Genomic DNA, 18,025 nt, shown 5'->3' with positions numbered 1-18,025 from the left:
TAGCGGATCGTTCGAAATTGGAAGAGCGCAATGGACGGTAAGAAAAGGCCCTGCGTTGGTCCTGCACTGGTCAGTGTATGGCCCCGAGGGCACAGGATCAAGCCCGGGCCCATTTCCAGCAAGACTTCCGGCAGTTTTGTCCCCAGCAGCCTCTGTCCTCGTCAGGGTCTCCCGGGACTCTGGGATGGGAGTCCCCAGAGAGCCCCTCTCCAGGACCTGTCCGTTCCTGTCCCCAGAAGAGGACCTCCTGGGCTCCTGCTGCCTAAGACCTGGGTTGCTGGACACTGGCTCCCCAGCTCAGGAAACAATGGGGTTGGGAGCTCAGGGCAATGCTGAGGAGCTGTCTCAGTGGTGCTGCGGAATCAAAGCAGGGTCCCTGGGTACACAGACCCCTCACCACAGACCCTCCTGCCAAAAACCTCCTACTGTACGACCACACCCTTCCCGTCTAATTTAGGACAGAAAGAGATGGAAGAACAGAATTTTAAAACATCAGATATATCTTGTAAAGGCGGAGAGTCACATGGCAGCGCCTCATCCGTTAGGGGTGAATGATTTGGGCTGGTGCTTGGCACCAGGAGTTTGAAGCCTGTGATGTCTGAGGAGGGCAAGGCAGGGAGGAATCACTCAGAGTGTCCTGAGGCCACGGCCACATCCCTGCCAATAGAAATGCTCGTGGCCCCGCCCCTCGGGACACCCTCTCTCAAGGAGGCTTAAGGGAGAAGTGGCCCCATTGCACCTTCTGCATGTTGACCCTTTCCCTAGGGGATCATTGGAAATTGGCAGAGCATGAAAAGATGGGAAGAAAAAGTGCTAGGTCGGTGCTAACCCGCCAACCCTGGGCCATGCGCTGGTTCTGCACTGGTCAGTGTGTGGCCAGGAGGCCCAGGATAAAGCCTCCGCCCATTGACAGCCACGTTTTCAGGCAGTCTTGTCCTCCAGCAACTTCTGTCCTCGCCAGGGTCTCCCGGGACTCTGGGATGGGAGTCCCCAGAGACCCTCTCTCCAGGCCCTGTTTCCTCCTGCCACCAGAATAGGATCTCCTGGGCTCGCACTGACCAAAGAGCTGGGTGGCTGGACACTGGCCCACCCAGCTCAGGAAACAATGGGGGTGGGAGCTCAGGGCATCACTGAGGAGCTGGGGAGTCAAAGCAGGGTCCCGACTCCCAGAAACCTCACCACAGACCCTCCTGGCAGTGGGTTTAACTGTGCAAAAACACCCTTCCCCTATTGTTTGGGACAGAAAGAGCGAGCTGAAGGAACAGAATTTTAAAACATCAAGTGTATCTGATAAAGGCAGAAGTTTGCAATTTAGAGCGTCATCCTTAAGAGTTGAGTGATTTGGGCTGGTGCACAGCACCAGGAGCTTGAAGTCTGTGATGTCTGAGGAGGGCAAGTCGGGGAGGACTGACTTCGAGTTTCCAGGGAGGGGCCCTGTGAATGGGGCATTGTGACACGGGAGACAGGCTGGGAGCAGGAGCTGGGCGAGTCTCCCTGTCACTCCACACCTGTGTCCTGCTCTGCGGGCAGCCAGAGGAAATGGGGTCAGCTGTCCACTCCCCGGAATGTTACGACCCTGAAAATGCAGAGAGCTCTAGGGCCGGGACATAGAACGCTTGTTTCTAGTTGTCCCTCGTGTCCCTGCCAGCACTGCCAGGAGGGCTCCAGTGGGTCCAAAGCAGGAAAGAATCCACTTTTTAAGGGGCCCGGAGCAGCAGATGGCGGTGAGAAATGAGCAGCCCCCGAGATGAGCAGGAGGAACCAAGAGTCCGGGCTGTGGACCATGAAATTTGGGTGGGGTTGAAGGTCTGGGGTCCTTGACTGTCTGCTTCCTCTCAGGTTTACCGGCCTCTGGGTGCCCCTGAAACAGCCACATCGTTGAAAACATTTCGAAGGACAGGTGGAGGCAGGAGGTTCCAGGAACAACGGGCGAACCCGGAGAACAATTGCGGATGCGAGTGTGGGCCGAGGGGACTGAGCTGGGGTGAGAGAAGCGGGCGCAGTGACGCCTGGAGTCTGAGGGCTGTGGGGTGGCCGGGCGTGAGCCCGGCCAGGCTCGAGTTGTGTCTCTGTAACAGTGGAAGGGTTCTGGGTAACATTCCCCAGTCTTGGAGCTGAGCGAGTCTCCTATCATCTCCAATTATCACCTATCATTCCAACATGTCTTCACTGCAAGCCCACGAAAAGTTGCTGTACACCAAGAAATTTGTGAGAGGGTACAGGGTTTGCCGGCCATCAGCTCCCCTCCACCCTGGGGTATTCTTGGGGCATAACAATTCAGTCTTCTGGGCTGTGACTTTCCTAGTCTGTGAAATGGGCCGTTGAGACCCCCTGTGAGGCCAAGAGCCTGCCTTGTGTGATGGCAGGAAGGACAGGTCAGAATGCCCTGAGTGCTGTGGTGGCACTGACTGGCCCACACTACACAGAGGGGTCTGGAGTTGGCAGTTGCCAGGTAGGAGTCAGGGTCCGAGGCAGAGGGAGACCCAACTCCTAGGCTCTGGGACAAAGACGCCATGGGGGCCTGTGACTGAGAGTCTGAGCCCTGCATCTCCTGGCTGGGATGTAGTCGGTCCTCCTGCCTGTCCTCACAGACACTGTCCTACCTCCCACAGATGCCAGGGCAGGACTAAAAGGTGCCGTGCTAGTGGCCTCCCTGGGGCCGATTCTGCTGGTACCTGGAAATGCACATAGCTGCCGACAAGAGCACCTGGACGCCCGCAGTCACCTGGGCTCCAAGGAGGAGCAGCTGTACCAGCGGATGCTGCGGCAGAAGCAGCCCATAGACCAGCTGCAGCAGGTGCCACCAAGGCAGCAGGCCCTGCTGGAGGCCGCCATCAGGGAGCTGAGGGAGACCAGGTGAGAGAGGGGCCACGGGCTCTGGGGCAGGAAGGCCCTAGACCTGCCTCCTCACCTAGTGCCTTCACCCCAGGTGCTCTTCTGTGGGACTCAGCAGCAGAAACAGCAGCTGCAGAACCTGGTAAAGTGGAAAGGAGTCCCGGAAAAGGGTGAGTGACAGGGAGAAGCCCCTGTGGGTCAGAGGGCGGGGCTACTGGGGAGGGGAGCCTGGCGGCCCCACCCCCAGCCCCCCACCTCCCCTGCTTGGCTGAGACCCTAATGCTGCCCCACATCCCATCCACTCCAAAGGGATTGGCGTGGAGACGAACAACACACAGGTGCTCCTGGACACAAAACGTGAGGAGCTGGAGGCCACAGACAAGGAGGAGGCACAGGAGGCCAGGCAGGAGGAGTGCCAGAGTCCAGGAGCTGGAGGAGTCAGTCAAGTCCCAGGGGGCAGGGACCATGGCCTGTGTGAGATCCAGAGACGCTCCTGTTGCTGTCCTTAAGGAAGAGGAGTCCACCCACATCGGACCCAGGTCCTGTAATGACCCGCCGAAAATCCAGAAAACGCAGCTGGTCAGCAAGAGCTCCACTGGCAGCCTGACACCCAGCTGACACCTCGATTTTACGGCACCTACGCACCCTGCTGCTCTCACCCAATTGATCTAGCCCAGCCCCGTCCTCCCCATGCCACCCGAGTTCTGCCTTCCGCCTTGGCCCTTTGCTCTTCTTCCTCTACTAGAACCAGGGAGATCCCTCACTGCAAGACCAGGGATCAGGGCAAAGCCACAACTATTCTCCATCTCAATACACAGGATATCAGGGGGACAGTAAAGTCTCCTTCCACTAGACCCAGAGATGTGGGGGAAGAAATGTCCCCACCCCTGGACCCCTCAGGTATCAGGGGGCACAGTTTCCCCCTGCACTAGACCGTGGGATCAGGGGGGCAGAAATGTCTACCCCACTAGACCCCACGGATCGGGGGGGGCAAAGATGCCCCCCCACCACTAGACGCCAGGGATGGGGGGGCCAGAGATGCCCCCCCATCACTAGAAACCAGGGATCAGGGGGGCAGAGATTCCCCCCCACAAGACGGCAAGGATCAAGGGGGGCAGAGATGCCCCCCACCACTAGACACCAGGGATCGGGGGGGCCATAGATCCCCCCCACCACTAGACGCCAGGGATGGGGGGGCCAGAGATGCCCCCCCACTAGACGCCAGGGATCGGGGGGGCAGAGATTCCCCCCCACAATACGGCAAGGATCAAGGGGGGCAGAGATGCCCCCCACCACTAGACACCAGGGATCGGGGGGGTCAGAGATGCCCCCCCACCACTAGAGGCCAGGGATCATGGGGGCCAGTGATGCCTCCCCACCACTAGACGCCAGGGATCGGGGGGGGCAGAGTTGCCGCCCCACCACTAGACGCCATTTATCGACGGGGGGCCAGAAATGCCCCCCCAACACTAGACGCCAGGGATCGGGGGGGGCAGAGATTCCCCCCCCACAAGACGGCAAGCATCAAGGGGGGGCAGAGATGCCCCCTACCACTAGACACCAGGGATCGGGGGGGTCAGAGATGCTCCCCCACCACTAGACGCCAGGGATCGGGGGGGCCAGTGATGCCTCCCCACCACTAGACGCCAGGGATCGGGGGGGCCAGAGATGCCCCCCCAACCACGAGATGCCAGGGATGGGGGGGCCAGAGATGCCCCGCAACCACTAGACACCAGGGATTGGGGGGGGCCAGAGTTCCCCCCCCCACTAGACGCCATTTATCGAGGGGGGGCCAGAAATGCCCCCCCACCACTAGACGCCATTGATCGGGGGGGGCAGAGATGCCCCCCACCACTAGCCGCCAGGGATCGGTGGGGCCAGAGATGCTCCCCCAACCACTAGATGCCAGGGATGGGGGGGCCAGAGATGCCCCCCAACACTTGACGCGATTGATCGGGGGGGCCAGAGATGCCCCCCCACCACTAGATGCCAGGATTGGGGGGTGACGAGATGTCCCCCCCACCACTAGACGCCAGGGATCGGGGGGGCCGAGATGTCCCCCTCCACAAGGTCCGAGGGATCAGAAGGGCCGAGATGTTACCCCCCCCACACACACACTAGTCCCCAGGAAACAGTGGGGAAGAAATGTCCCTCTCCACAAGATCCGAGGGATCAGGATGGCAGATATATCCCCCCAGCATTAGCAAACAATGATTTGGAGGTCAGAAGTCACAACTCAGCTCTCCGCTCCCCATTGTGGGGTCCTGTTTCTGCGCATGACAGCCCTGAAGCTTGGCCGCTGGTACCATACAGTGGCCGGATTCTACACACTCTTTGGGGCTGTTTGGGGACTTTGTATTGCTGGCTGAGAAGAGGGGAAGGAGGAAGGTGGGCTTTCTCCCTGACTGCCACTGTCTGATTTTCACGATTGTTGCAATAAATGGATCTATCCCAGGCCTGTGTGGGTGTGTGTGTCACTGGGCGGGGCAGGTCTGGCCAGTAGTTGACAATTGCTTCTAGATTGTGGGAAGCCTTGGCCATGTCACCATGCCAAGACGCTTCACCTGCCTGCCCCTGTGTGAAGCCTGTCAATGACCCCAGGAGAGTCCACCCCAAGGGTTGAAGGTCTCAATCACAGATGCGTCCCCAGGACGGAGGGCAGGATGCAGCACCCAGAGCCCTGCCTTCCACTGCAGCACCTCCATATCCTCCCCTCACCCCTGGTGCCTGTTTCCCCATTCCACTCTGCAGTGGCACCAGGGACAGACCCCACTTTGCCCCCTAGTGGCCACATCAGGTTTCTCATGATGAGGACTTGAAAGTGTTCCTACAGCAGGTGGGTCCAAGGTGCTGTCCCCTTAGCCAGGGTCCCTCTCCATGGCACCCGTCCCGGCAGGAAGACAGTGTGTTATCAGTGGAGCAGGATGGGGCCGTGGATGGAACATGTTTCTAGTGTCCCCGAGTCTGTATGGAGCTGATCCCTGATAATAGCGCCCCACTTCTTTGTGGACCATCAGATTCCCTAATACAAGTCCCACTGTCACCTGTCAGCAGTCCGGCCAGACCCCATGTAAGAAAGCATCAGGCCCTGACTCCTCTTTGCTCCTGCACACCCAGACCTGTTGTACAGCCTTGGCTGAATGACACTCTACTGGTGAGAAGAAGTGTGTCCAGATCTATGGGTCAGAGCAGATGGCAGCGCCTCAGAAGGAAGAACCATCCTGTTCCAGTAAGTTCCAGGAATTTGGTCAGCCATGCCCCTTCCTGCCTGTCACATTCCTACTGAGACTCACACTCCTGGTAAGGCTGCCCAGGGCAGGCAAGGGCAGCTCCTGGTTTACCCTTCGGTGCCCAGTTCATAGCCCTGCCCCTCTACCTGCACCATGGGCCTGGGGTCGCCAGTTCACTCACACGGTTCTACACACCTCACACATGTCCTTCATACCCTCTCGCAGCCTCTACTGGAGCTCTAGGCTTAGCTCCCCGTGTCCTGCCTCTGGGTTCCTGGGATCGGGAAACACCAAGTCCAGGTTTGGGGAGCTGAGAGACTGTGGGGATCAGAGGCTCTCCCCTATTCACCCTTGCCGGTGGGGAGAGCTGTTCTCCCTGGACATTGAAAGACTGTCTTGGGAGTTTTTCCTCTTAGGATCTTGCAGAGTCTCGCCAAGACACAGGTGGCACCCAAGAGTTTGCCGGAAGCATCCCAGTGTATTCCATGTGTGCCGGCTCTACCCAGCTATCCCCCAAAGAGGCATTAGCAGGTCACAGCATGATTATGTAGGTTGTTTACAGGACTTGGCTGCTGCTTTGACACAAAGGTGTCCTGAAATTGTGAATGTCAGTGTCCTTAGGAGGGAGAAGCCCCCAATGAGGGTCAGGAGGCAGGATACCCGGGGTGGGGGAGGACAGAATCAGGCTGACTCTGCCCCCGAGCCCTCCACCTCCCTTGGTTGGCTGAGAGCCTGGGGCTGCCCCTCAGTCTATCCAGTTTCAGTCAATCTAAGGGCACTGAAGTGGAGGCAAACACAGTGGAGATCATAAAGCCCGAGGAGCTGGAGGTGGTAACAGTCAAGAAGGACAAGCTGGCGGTGTGGGGAGGACTGTGCATCTGGAGGCAGAAATGTCCCCCAACACTGGGCACCGGGGATGTGGGGGGCAGATATGTCCCCTACTAATAGACACTAGTGGTCTGGGAGGCAAATAAAGGCCCTAAGCAGTAGGCACCAGTAACATGGGGTGCAGAGGTTTCCCGTAACAATAGACAGCAGGGTTCCAGGGACAGAAATGTTCACAATAACTTGGCACCAGGTATGAGCAGAGCTGAAATTTCCTCCAGAAATAAAAAACTAGGGATTTTGGGGAAATTGTTTTCCAATACTAGACACAAGAGCTCTGGGGGGTGAAATGTCCCACAACAGAGAACAGAGATCAGGTAGGAGACATGTCCTCCAACACTTCACAATTAGAAGTCCCCAGAGCAGAAATACTGACCCCCATAGAAATAGTCCAAAGAGTAGCAATAAGAAATGACCACCTCCCCACACCCCACCTTAGACGATACCCCAGGAGAGAGGAGTGGAGAATGCCTCTCACCCCTGCTTTAGTACCTAAATGTTGAGATATTTCCGGTTTGTGGACTGTCCTTGCATGGTCCAGGGCATTTTCCACTTTTTGAGTTAAAATTCGGTCCAGAAGGCCAGAAAGAAGTCTCAAGAGACTCAGTACAGGCTTGGGATGCTTGAGGTCAAGAACGTTCCCTGGCACCACAGGGTCTGCTGATCACAAAGGCTGGAGCAAATAGAGATCCCCACAAACCCCAAACCTCTCAGGTATGTACACAGGCCATGAGGGTCAATGAAGCAGTACTTGGAAGGATCTCAGTGCTTAGAGGAAACACTGATTCAGAGCATCTGATTTCCAAATCGGCACTTGGCTACAACCATCTACCCCTCCTTGGCCCAGGGAAAACGAGGCAACACTCAAACCTTCGGTTCATGGGCTACAGACCAAGCAAAAGTCTGAGCCGAGAGCTCCCCCTCCTCCAGTGCACTGTTTCTATTCTGGGAAAGGAAGTCCTGAAAAGGATGGAGGCTGGAACAGTCAGCAACTGAGTTCTAGGCACTACCTGGGACAGTTTCGGGGATCATGAATTGGTGGCAGAGGAGAGAGAGGGGAGAGGGCTGAATCAGTCTCCCTGACAGCCACTGTCCTGTTTCCAAGATTGTTTCTACAAATGGATGCATCCCAGCCTGTGTGGGTGTGTGGCATTGGGTGGGTGGGTCCTGCCAGGGAACGGCTCATGGTTCTTGATGAAGAATGAGCCGTCCTGTGGGGGTCTCCCCATGGATCAGAACCTGACATGACATGCCCATACCCATGGTGCCTGTTGCATCTACACCCCCTCTGCAGTGCCCACCGGGAAGAGCCCCCACCTTGCCCCCAATGCTTCATGGGTGCCAGGCCCCCTAGTGGCCAGATCATGCCTCTGGTAAAGGACCTGCAAACCTCCAGGTATTTCCCAAACCTCTCAAGGACTGGATGGACTTTCTCTGCCCAGAACCTCACCCCAGTGTGGAACCCTTCACTGCTCACAGGCTCCCCAGACAGCACAAGCCCACAGTGACCCTGTGCCCCACCATCAGAGATGGATTTGATTCTCAGCCCAGCGAAAGTGAGAGGGGGAGATGTCAGAGCTACAGTAGACAGCCGGAGAACACTGGGGCCTGAATGTGCTCAGGGCAGGTAGGACAGGTGCATTCATGGATGCCATAGTGGGCACGGGCGATATGGGGGAGTTGGGGTTCCTTTCAGGCTGCAGGACTCGTGAGGGCAGCGTGGCCAGGCTGAGTGGCCCAAGTTGGGAGTGTGTGTATTGAGAGGGATTTCCAGAACAGGCTGGGAGCAACACCAGAGAAGTGTCCAGCTTCCCCAAGGCCAAGACTGGTGTCCAGCTCCCAGTAGGATGGACTGAGCCTCAGAGAAAGGGGCAGAGCTGGGGTTGGGAGGTTCTATGGGGTCATTAAGAGCCCTCCAGGACTTAAAAATGGAAGTCTCTGAGCAACAGGGGGAATTGGTCAGGGACTGACTGGGTCTGGGGGCTCATGGCCCCACAAACTGGCTGCTGCCAGTCTGGGAGGAAGCAGTGAGAGGACAGAGAGAACGTGGACACCGGATAAGGCGGGAGCAAGAACTCTGCGGACCTGAGGAGAGGATAGAGGAAGGGCAGGGAGGGCAGGGTCTCCAAGGAGAGAAAGGAGAGGGGCCTGGGGAGTGACGGGAGGTGGGGACAGCGACCAGGACAGCCCCTCTGCCAGGCTCGCTGGGCTCCCACAGCAGCAGCCCGGCCAGACCTAGGGGTGCTCAGGGGCTAATCCTGGCAGCTGCAGCCCAGCCTGGGCATGGGGGGACGTGATCTCTGGGAATGAGAACGTCGTGGACTGAGCTACGGGAGACCGAAAGGGTCAGTGCTCCTGGCCCACCGTGGGGCCCACAGAGTTCCAAGCCACCATCATCGGTAGTGGGCAGTGCCCGAGGGTCCGGGTGGGGGCGGGGAGGCCCGTCAGGCCCAGCAGGGCAGAGGCTGTTGCAGCCTTCATTGTGAGGTTACCCCTTGGAGCTCTAGATTTCTCCCTGGCCAATGGGGTTGCAGCCCCGAGGCCACACCCCCTTCCCTGCCTATAAAAAAGCTCGTGGCCCCGACCCTCGGGGCACCCTTTCTCAAGGATGCTTGAGGGAGAAGTGGCCCCAACACACCTTCCCCCTGTTGACCCTTCGAGGGGTCATCTAGGGCTCAAGTCCGGATGTTGACCCTTCTACGGGTCATCTACGGGTCACCTCTAGGGGTCATTTCTAGGGGAACGTTGGAAATTGGCAGAGCGCAACGGACGGTAAGAAAAGGCCCTGCGTTGGTCCTGCACTGGTCAGTGTATGGCCCCGAGGGCACAGGATCAAGCCCGGGCCCATTTCCAGCAAGTCTTCCGGCAGTTTTGTCCCCAGCAGTCTCTGTCCTCGTCAGGGTCTCCCGGGACTCTGGGATGGGAGTCCCCAGAGAGCCCCTCTCCAGGACCTGTCCGTTCCTGTCCCCAGAATAGGACCTCCTGGGCTCCTGCTGTCCAAAGACCTGAGTGGCTGGACACTGGTCCACCCAGCTCAGGAAACAATGGGGGTGGGAGCTCAGGGCAGCACTGAGGAGCTGGGGAGTCAAAGCAGGGTCCCCGACTCCCAGACCCCTCATCACAGACCCTCCTGGCAGTGGGTCTAACTGTGCGAAAACACCCCTCCCCTCTTGTTTGGGACAGAAAGAGCTGAAAGAACATAATTTTAAAACATCAAGTGTATCTTATAAAGGCGGAAGATTGCTTGGCAGAGCGTCATCCTTTAGGGGAGAGTGATTTGGGATGGTGCACAGCACCAGGAGCTTGAAGCATGTGATGTCTGAGGAGGGCAAGGCGGGGAGGAGTGACTTCGAGTGTTGAGGGAGGGGCCCTGTGAATGGGGCACTGTTACAGGGGAGATAGGCTGGGAGCAGGAGCTGGGTGAGTCTCCCTGTCCCTCCGCACCTGTGTCCTGCTCTGCGGGCAGCCAGAGGAGAAGGGGTCTGCTGTCCACTCCCCAGAATGTTACGACCATAAAAATGCAGAGAGCTCTAGGGCCGGGACATAGAACGCTTGTTTCTCGTTGTCCCTCGTGTCCCTGCCAGCACTGCCAGGAGGGCTCCAGTGGGTCCAAAGCAGGAAAGAATCTACTTAGCAAGGGGCCCGGAGCAGCAGACGGGGGTGAGAAATGAGCAGCCCCCGAGATGAGCAGGATGAACCAAGAGTCGGGGCTGTGGACCATGAAGTTTGGGTGCGGTTGAAGTTCTGGGGTCCTTGACTGTCTGCTTCCTCTCAGGTTTACTAGCCTCTGGGTGCCCCCAAAACAGCCACATCGTTGACAACATTTCCAAGGACAGGTGGAGGCAGGAGGTTCCAGGAACAACGGGTGAACCCGTAGAACAACTGCGGATGCGAGTGGGGGCTGAGGGGAATGAGCTGGGGTGAGAGAAGCGGGCACAGTGCCGCCTGGAGTCTGAGGGCTGTGGGGTGGCCGGGCGGGAGCCCGGCCAGGCTCGAGTTGTGTCTCTGTAACAGTGGAAGGGGTCTGGGTAACATTCCCCAGTCTTGGAGCTGAGCGAGTCTCCTATCATCTCCAATTATTACCTAGCATTCCAACATGTCTTCACTGCGAGCCCAGGAAAAGTTGCCGAACACGAAGAGTTTTGAGAGAGGGTGCAGGGGTTTGCTGGCCATCAGCTCCCCTCCACCCTGGGGTATTCTTGGGGCATAACAATTCAATCTTCTGGGCTGTGACTTTCCTGTTCTGTGAAATGGGCTGGTGAGACCCCCTGTGAGGCCAAGAGCCTGCCTTGGGTGATGGCAGGAAGGACAGGTCAGAATGCCCTGAGGGCTGTGGTGGCACTGACTGGCCCACACTACACAGAGGGTTCTGGAGTTGGCAGTTGCCAGGTAGGAGTCAGGGTCCGAGTCAGAGGGAGACCCAACTCCTAGGCTCTGGGACAAAGACGCCATGGGGTCCTGTGGCTGAGGGTCTGAGCCCTGCATCTCCTGGCTGGGAAGTAGTCGGCCCTGCTCCCTGTCCTCACAGACATTGTCCTACCTCCCACAGATGCCGGTGCACGACGAAAAGGTGCAGTGCCAGTGGCTTCCCGGGGGAATTTTCTGCTGGTACCTGGAAATGCACATAGCTGCCGAAAAGAGCACCTGGATGCCCGCAGTCACCTGGGCTCCAAGGAGGAGCAGCTGTACCAGCGGATGCTGCGGCAGAAGCAGCCCATAGACCAGCTGCTGCAGGTGCCACCAAGGCAGCAGGCCCTGAGGAGGCCGCCATCAGGGAGCTGAGGGAGACCAGGTGAGAGAGGGGCCACGGGCTCTGGGGCAGGAAGGCCCTAGACCTGCCTCCTCACCTAGTGCCTTCACCCCAGGTGCTCTTCTGTGGGACTCAGCAGCAGAAACAGCAGCTGCAGAACCTGGTAAAGTGGAAAGGAGACCCGGAAAAGGGTGAGTGACAGGAAGAAGCCCCTGTGGGTCAGAGGGCGGGGCTACTGGGGAGGGGAGACAGGCGGCCCCACCCCCAGCCCCCCACCTCCCCTGCTTGGCTGAGACCCTTATGCTGCCCCACATCCCATCCACTCCAAAGGGATTGGCATGGAGACGAACAACACACAGGTGCTCCTGGACACAAAACGTGAGGAGCTGGAGGCCACAGACAAGGAGGAGGCACAGGAGGCCAGGCAGGAGGAGTGCCAGAGTCCAGGAGCTGGAGGAGTCAGTCAAGTCCCAGGGGGCAGGGACCATGGCCTGTGTGAGATCCAGAGACGCTCCTGTTGCTGTCCTTAAGGAAGAGGAGTCCACCCACATCGGACCCAGGTCCCGTAATGACCGCCGAAAATCCAGAAAACGCAGCTGGTCAGCAAGAACTGCACTGGCAGCCTGACACCCCGCTGACACCTCGATTTTACTGCACCGACGCACGCTGCTGCTCTCACCCAATTGATCTAGCCCAGCCCCGTCCTCCCCACGCCACCCGAGTTCTGCCTTCTGCCTTGGCCCTTTGCTCTTCTCCCTCCACTAGAACCACGGATATCCCTCACTGCAAGACCAGGGATCAGGGCAAAGGCACAACTATTACCCATCTCAAGAAACGGGAGATCAGGGGGACAGTAAAGTCTCCATCCACTAGACCCCGAGATGTGGGGTAAGAAATGTCCCCACCCCAAGGCACCCCAGGGATCAAGGGGCACAGTTTCCCCCTCCACTAGACCCCAGGAAATGGGGGTGCCAGAGATGCCCCCCCACTAGACGCCAGGGAACGGGGGGGGCCAGAGATTCCCCCCCCACTAGAGGGAAAGGATCAAAGGGGGGCCAGAGATGCCCCCCCACCACTAGACGCCAGGGATCGGGGGGCCAGAGATTCCCCCCCCACTAGAGGGCAATGATCAAGGGGGGGCCAGAGATGCCCCCCCCACTAGACGCCAGGGATCGGGGGGGGCCACAGATTCCCCTCCCCACTAGAGGGCAAGGATCAAGGGGGGGCCAGAGATGCCCCCCCACCACTAGACGCCAGGGATTGGGGGGGCCAGAGATTCCCCCCCCCACTAGAGGGCAAGGATCAAGGGGGGGCCAGAGATCCCCCCCAGCACTAGACGCCAGGGATCGGGTGGGGGGGGCAGAGATTCCGCCCCCACTAGAGAGCAAGGATCAAGGGGGGGCCAGAGATGCCCCCCCACCACTAGACGCCAGGGATCGGGCGGGGCCAGAGATTTCCCCCCCCACTAGAGGGCAAGGATCAAGGGGGGGCCAGAGATGCCCCCCCCACTAGACTCCAGGGATTGGGGGGGCCAGAGATTTCCCCCCCCACTAGAGGGCAAGGATCAAGGGGGGGCCAGAGATGCCCCCCCATCACTAGACGCCAGGGATCAGGGGAGGCAGAGATTCCCCCCCCACTAGAGGGCAAGGATCAAGGGGGAGCCAGAGATGCCCCCCCACCACTAGACACCAGGGATCGGGGGGCCAGTGATGCCCCCCCACCACTAGACACCAGGGATCGGGGGGGCCAGAAATGCCCCCCCACCACTAGACGCCAGGGATGGGGGGGCCAGTGATGCCCCCCCACCACTAGACACCAGGGATCGGGGGGGCCACAAATGCCCCCCCACCACTAGATCCCAGGGATGGGGGGGCCAGTGATGCCTCCCCACCACTAGACGCCAGGGATCGGGGGGGCCAGAGATGCCCCCCCACCACTAGACAACAGGGATCGGGGGGGGCCAGTGATGCCTCCCCACCACTAGACACCAGGGATCGGGGGTCCAGAGATGCCCCCCCACCACTAGACGCCAGGGATGGGGGGGCCAGTGATGCCTCCCCACCACTAGACGCCAGGGATTGGGGGGCCAGAGATGCCCCCCCACCACTAGACAACAGGGATCGGGGGGGCCAGTGATGCCTCCACACCACTAGATGCCAGGGATGGGGGGTCAGAGTTGCCCCCCCAACCACTAGACGCCAGGGATCGGGGGGGCCAGAGATGCCTCCCCCCACCACTAGACGCCATTGATCGAGGGGGGCCAGACATGCCCCCCCACCACTAGACGCCAGGGATCGGTGGGGCCAGAGATGCCCCCCCAATCACTAGACGCCAAGGATGGGGGAGCAGAGATGCCTCCCCCTACCAGTAGACGCCATTGATCGAGGGGGGCCAGAGATGCCCCCCACCACTAGATGCCAGGATCGGGGGGTGCTGATGTGTCCCCTCACACTAGACCCCAGGTATTGGAGGGGCCGAGATGTCCCCCTCCACAAGGTCAGAGGGATCAGGATGGCAGTTATATCGCGCCAGCACTAGCAAACAATGATTTGGAGGTCAGAAGTTACAACTCAGCTCTCCCCTCCCCATTGTGGGGTCCTGTTTCTGCGCATGACAGCCCTGAAGCTCGGCCGCTGGTACCATACAGTGACCGGATTCTACACACTCTTTGGGGCTGTTTGGGGACTTTGTATTGCTGGCTGAGAAGAGGGGAAGGAGGAAGGCGGGCTTTGTCCCTGACTGCCACTGTCTGATTTTCACGATTGTTGCAATAAATGGATCTATCCCAGGCCTGTGTGGGTGTGTGTGTCACTGGGCGGGGCAGGTCTGGCCAGTAGTTGACAATTGCTTCTAGATTGTGGGAAGCCTCGGCCATGTCACCATGCCAAGACGCTTCACCTGCCTGCCCCTGTGTGAAGCCTGTCAATGACCCCAGGAGAGTCCACCCCAAGGGTTGAAGGTCTCAATCACGGATGCGTCCCCAGGAGGGAGGGCAGGATGCAGCACCCAGAGCCCTGCCTTCCACTGCAGCACCTCCATGGCCTCCCCTGCCCCTGGAGCCTGTTTCCCCATTCCCCTCTGCAGTGCACCAGGGACAGACCCCACTTTGCCCCCTAGTGGCCACATCAGGTTTCTCAGGATGAGAACTTGAAAGTGCTCCTGCAGCAGGTGGGTCCAAGGTGCTGTCCCCTCAGCCAGGGCCCCTCTCCATGGCACCTGCCCTGGCAGGAAGACATTGTGTTATCAGTGGAGCAGGATGGGGCCGTGGATGGAACATGTTTCTAGTGTCCCCGAGTCTGTACAGAGCTGATCCCTGAGAATAGCGCCCCACTTCTGTGTGGACCATCGGGTTCCCTAATACAAGTCCCACCGCCACCATCACAGCACGGTCAGACCCCATGAAATAGAGAACCAGGCCCTGACTCCTCTTTGTTCCTGCACGCCTGGACCTGATGGGACAGCCTTGGCTGAGTGACACTCTACTGGTGACAAGAATTGTGTCCAGATCCATGTGTCAGACCAGATGGAAAAGCCTCAGAAAGAAGAGCCATCCTGTTCCAGTCATTTCCAGGAATTTGGTCAGCCATGCCCCTTCCTGCCAGTCACATTTCTACTGGGAGTCACACTCCTGGTAAGGCAGCCCAGGGCAGTCACAGGCAGCTCCTGGTTTACCCCTCGGTGCCCAGTTCATAGCCCTGCCCCTCTACCTGCACCATGGGCCTGGGGTCGCCCATTCACTCTCACGGTTCTGCACAACTCACCCTGTCCTGCACACCCTCTCGCAGCCTCTACGGGGCTCTGGGCTTAGCTCCCCGTGTCTGGCCTCTGGGTCCCTGGGCTCTGGAAACACCAAGTCCAGGTTTGCCTTGAGGTTTGGGGAGCTGGGAGACTGTGGGGATCAGCAGCTTGACCCCTCTCACCCCTTGCCGGTGGGGAGAGCTGTTCTCCCATTGAACGACTGTCTTTGGAGTTTTTCCTTTTAGGATCATACAGAGTCTCACCAAGACACATGTGGCACCCAAGAGTTTGCCGGAAGCATCCCAGTGTATTCCACGTGTGCAGGCTCTATCCAGCTACCCCCAAACGGGCATTAGCAGGTCAGAGCATAATTATGTAAGTTGTTTACAGGCTACCTCGATTCTGCGGTAACAACTTTCATCTAACAAACAGTGGTGCCTACTGCTCTCAGGTGCTCCCACAGTAGTGACTCCAGTTTCTAAGCTCCATTGTTTGAGCGTTCCCGTGAGCCTCTTCCATTCCTGCTCGGGCAAACTGCTCTCACTCTCTTCCTCGGTGAGAGAGTTGGGAACGCCGTCCGGGTCATACAGAGGGACAGAGACATAGAAATAAAGTTAAGGAAATAGGAGTATCTTACTGGGGGCGCTCCCGGGTGGACTCTCCGAACCTCAGGTGAGGCAACGGTACACCCGCGCCCTGGGTTAGATGAAGGGGCCTTTGGGGTTGTCTTGGTCTGCTCCTAGTCATCTGTTCGTGGGTCAATGGTAAGGAACCTGGAATGAAGCCTGGTGGCTTCCTGTCACCAGGTGGGCGATAAGTCTTGTCTTCCTCACCTGGGACAAGGTGATCTCTGACTCCAGGAATGTTGCTGTCCACTCAGCCGGTTGCCATTTGGTTTTGCTCAGCATTTTGTCAGAGCAAACCTCACATTTGATTCTTGTCAAATTTGGTGATTACTGACCCATCCATCTTGGCCTCCTCCTAGAGTGGGTCTCTCAGCTGCCTAGTTTTTCGCTTCTGCCTCTTGTTGCCTGCTTGGTTCCCTCCCCTTAGGCTTGGCAGACAGAATCATAGGCTACAGACCAAGCAAAAGTCTGAGCCGAGAGCTCCCCCTCCTCCAGTGCACTTTTTCTATTCTGGGAAAGGACGTCCTGGAAAGGATGGAGGCTGGAACAGTCAGCAACTGAGTTCTAGGCACTACCTGGGACAGTTTAGGGGATCATGAATTGGTGGCAGAGGAGAGAGAGGGGAGAGGGCTGAATCACTCTCCCTGACAGCCACTGTCCTGTTTCCAAGATTGTTTCTCCAAATGGATGCATCCCAGCCTGTGTGGGCGTGTGGCATTGGGTGGGGCGGGTCCTGCCAGGGAACGGCTCATGCTTCTTGATGAAGCATGAGCTGTCCTGTGGGGGTCTCACCATGGATCAGAACATGACATGACATGCCCATGGTGCCTGTTGTGTCTACACCCCCGCTGCAGTGCCCACCAGGAAGAGCCCCCACCTTGCCCCCAATTCTTCCTGGGTGCCAGGCCCCCTAGTGGCCAGATCATGCCTCAGGTAAAGGACCTGCAAACCTCCAGGTATTTCCCAAACCTCTCAAGGACTGGATGGAATTTCTCTGCCCAGAGCCTCACCCCAGTGTGGAACCCTTCACTGCCAACAGGCTCCCCAGACAGCACAAGCCCACAGTGACCCTGTGCCGCACCATCAGAGATGGATTTGATTCTCGGCCAGATATACGTGTTCCCGAACCTCCTCTCCCCACAAGGCTGCCCCGTGGTGTCCACCAGAGTCCCTAGCATTCCTGTGCCCCAGCCCCAAGCCTCACATGAGTCAAACATGTCTGTGAGGAGACTTGGGGCATGGGAGGAGGGGATGAGTGGAGGGTACATGAGTTTGTGGTATGCAGGAACGGGCGACGGCCGGAGGGAGCGGCCACCCCACACAGGTGTTCTCCACACAGGGCTTTTTCCAGGTGGTTCTGGAAGGAGGGCAGTGAGGGTGCCAGGCAGAGGAGGAGAGAGCTGAGTAGAAGCTGGGCAGTGGGGTTGAAGTGGGAGTGGACAGAGGTGAAACCTGCACAGCCTGAGGATGGAACCGTCTTCCTGTCTTTGGAGCCTGCCTAGGTTTTGGGTGGCACAACTGTGAGCGTTGCTGCCCAGCTTAAATACACAACCTCAGAGCAGGGAGAGAGCTCAGGGTCAGGGGACCGTGTGAAAAGACCCAAGTGCCTCCTTGGACACTGCCTGCCTCCTGGGCACCATCAAGTTTGGCTCTGGGGGATCCCATCCCGGCCCAGGGATGGCCCTGTAGCATTGGATCTGAGCCAGGTTCATCATTGGGCAATCTGGCCCTGGAGGCCATGTCAACAGTACGACTTATAGGGAGACCCAGCCTGCCCTTACCAGAGTGACTTCAGGCTTTTTGGGTGTCGTTGTACAACCTTTCTTGGGAGCTACCGAGGCTTCCAGGAGGCTCCAAGGCAAAGCATTTCTAGAAGATGCGGCCAAATTCTATGGCAGGTCTCAACCATGATTGACGTTCCCTTCAGAGGTCCTTCGAAGCACCGTGCCAGGCCTGGGATG

The 18,025-nt window shown here is 58.5% G+C and overlaps 1 protein-coding gene across 1 annotated transcript in view; it reads left to right on the top strand.

The window, feature by feature from the left end:
- LOC130026625 (polypeptide N-acetylgalactosaminyltransferase 12-like) overlaps positions 1–18,025 on the top strand; it is a 58,106-nt gene that overhangs the window by 24,988 nt on the left and 15,093 nt on the right. Inside the window, exon 8 of the mRNA XM_056117459.1 lies at positions 5,621–5,682. Coding sequence (XP_055973434.1) covers positions 5,621–5,682 — 62 coding nt within the window. The remainder of the gene's footprint in view (positions 1–5,620; positions 5,683–18,025) is intronic.

The sequence above is a fragment of the Sorex fumeus genome, unplaced genomic scaffold (assembly GCF_029834395.1).
Source record: "Sorex fumeus unplaced genomic scaffold, SorFum_2.1 ptg000034l, whole genome shotgun sequence".
In the NCBI taxonomy this organism is placed as follows: Eukaryota; Metazoa; Chordata; class Mammalia; order Eulipotyphla; family Soricidae; genus Sorex; species Sorex fumeus.
Note: the sequence above shows the minus strand (reverse complement) of the source record. Positions and strands in the feature narration are given on the sequence as shown.